The 2227-nt window shown below is 32.9% G+C and overlaps 1 protein-coding gene across 1 annotated transcript; it reads left to right on the top strand.

The window, feature by feature from the left end:
* Nucleotides 1-263: 263 nt before the first annotated feature.
* Nucleotides 264-1797, top strand: EMWEY_00058400 (Na+/H+ antiporter, putative; the record flags this gene model as incomplete). Its single annotated transcript, XM_013477982.1, has 4 exons — nt 264-292; nt 540-669; nt 902-996; nt 1788-1797. 4 exons carry the CDS (start codon nt 264-266, stop codon nt 1795-1797), a joined length of 264 nt encoding a protein of 87 aa, XP_013333436.1.
* Between the last annotated feature and the right edge of the window lie 430 nt (nt 1798-2227).

Genomic DNA, 2227 nt, shown 5'->3' with positions numbered 1-2227 from the left:
TTTTTTTTTTTTTTTTTTTTTTTTTTTTTTTTTTTTTTTTTTTTCTGCAGAATCTAACAGGATTTGAGTATGAATGGAGTGTATTACAATCACGTTTACATTGTTTACAATACCAGCGTAGTTTATTTTGTTGTTTATTTCGTCGTTTTCCCTCTGCATTTCTTCGTTCTTTATTCAATGCTGGTGCATGCCAGAGTGATTTAGAGCAATTATTAGCATTTGTTGATGTACATGAGGAATTATTAGATAAAGGAGGTAAAAGTATGCAAGTACTTATGGGAAAAGAATTACTGTAAGTTATTTACCCTAAACACTAAACCCTAAACCCTAATTAACCCTAGAAAAACCCTAAAAAACCATTATATATACACTAGAGGTTAATAGAACAGTGCTAGGGTTTATAAATAATAGTTTATAGTAATAAACCCTAAACCCTAAACCCTAAACATTTGTGGTTGTTGGGTTTATATCGGGTTGACTTCTTGTTTCTAGGGTTTAAGGGTTTAGGGTTTAGGGTTTAGGGTTTATATGTGCTGCAGGTCAAGTTATAAACAACAGATTCTTTCTGCAAAACGTTTTGTTTTATATATTCGTGATTGTTATCCTGATTGTTTCCGATTCGCTGTATGCAAGGTTGCAGCAACTCTTCTTCTTAATCTTAAGATTAAGGTAAGATGCTAATTAAGGGTTTAGGGTTTAGGGTTTAGGGTTTATATGGATCGAGGGGAGGGATGATTCATAATAGTTAACAATCTGCTTTATATCCAGCTAGATACATGCTGTTGTTTTTTTTTTCTCCTCCTGTAGAAAATTAGGGTTTAGGGTTTTTTTAGGGTTTAGGGTTTAGGGTTTAGGGTTTAGGGTTTAGGGTTTATGTGTGTGTATTTGTGTATATATACAGCTAGTAAAGGATACAGCATCAAAGGGTTTAGTTCTTGAGGAAGATAAAGAAAAATTATTACAAATATTAGATGAGCAACAGTTCCGTCTATCTAGGTTTAGGCCTTGTTTATTATTAATAAGACCCCAAGCCTGTTTCTTCTCTAGTTATGCTAGTAATAATAATAATAATATTAATAATATTAATAATAATAATAATAATAATAATAATAATAATAATAATCCTATTTCTAGGGGGCCCTCTGCTCATTTATTCGGCGGGGGGCCCCATCATCATAATAGTACCCTATCAGGTGGGGGGGCCCCACCACCACAGGGTACAGCTGGTACACATGGGGCCCTCTCCTCTGTACATGGTGCCAGGGTATGCGGGGGTAATGTATAATATATTCTTATTATTATTTGGTGTATATACACCATAAATATTACCCGTGTTTGCATGCTTGTATTCTTTTATACTCTCATGCATGCATGCATGCATGCATTCATGTATGCATGCATGCATGCATGCATAAATATATATACATACACACTGCATGCATATACATGCATGCTTGCATAGAGACCGCACATGCACATGCATCTACAGTGTATATGCATTCATGCATGCATGCATTCATGGTATGCATGCATGCATACATACATACATGCATATACACTGCATATATATACATGCGTGCATGCATGCATGCATGCGGTCGTATTAATACTCCCCTGGGTTTGCTGTAGAGGCAACAAAGGCTTCGCCCTATCCTTGCCGCAGGTTGGCTCAGGTGTATGTACACCCTCTTCTTGCATGCATGTATGCATGCAAGCATGCATGCATACATGCATATTCACTGCATGCATAGAAGGATGCTTGATCCTGTGTTGGGGTGTACATACAGCTCAGCATGAAGTTTAATTAAGCACTCTATAGAGTGTACAGCATGATGTATATAAAGAATAAATAAATAAAAAAAAAATAAATAAAAATAAATAAATAAATAAATATATAAATATATAAATATAAATATTGTATGTTATATATATACATATTATAAATATATATATATGTATATATTCATACAATAAGTGTGTGTGTCTGTCTGTGTCTGTGTCTATAAGTTTTAATTAAATAAGAAGGAAAAGATAAATAAATAAATAAATAAATAAAATGTATATTTATTATTTATATTCATTATTTATAGGGGTTAATAAGGGGGAGAAAACCCTATTTATATATATATTTATTATTTATATTTATTATTTATATTTATATATACTTCAGGTGTATCGACAGCAGAGGCATTAGGCCTCTTTGCTGGGGTGTATATATATATATATA

The sequence above is a fragment of the Eimeria maxima genome, genomic scaffold (genome assembly GCF_000499605.1).
Source record: "Eimeria maxima Weybridge genomic scaffold, Emw_scaff2401, whole genome shotgun sequence".
NCBI lineage: Eukaryota > Apicomplexa > Conoidasida > Eucoccidiorida > Eimeriidae > Eimeria > Eimeria maxima.
The sequence above is the reverse complement of the archived record's forward strand: the minus strand, read 5'-3'. Positions and strand labels throughout refer to the sequence as shown.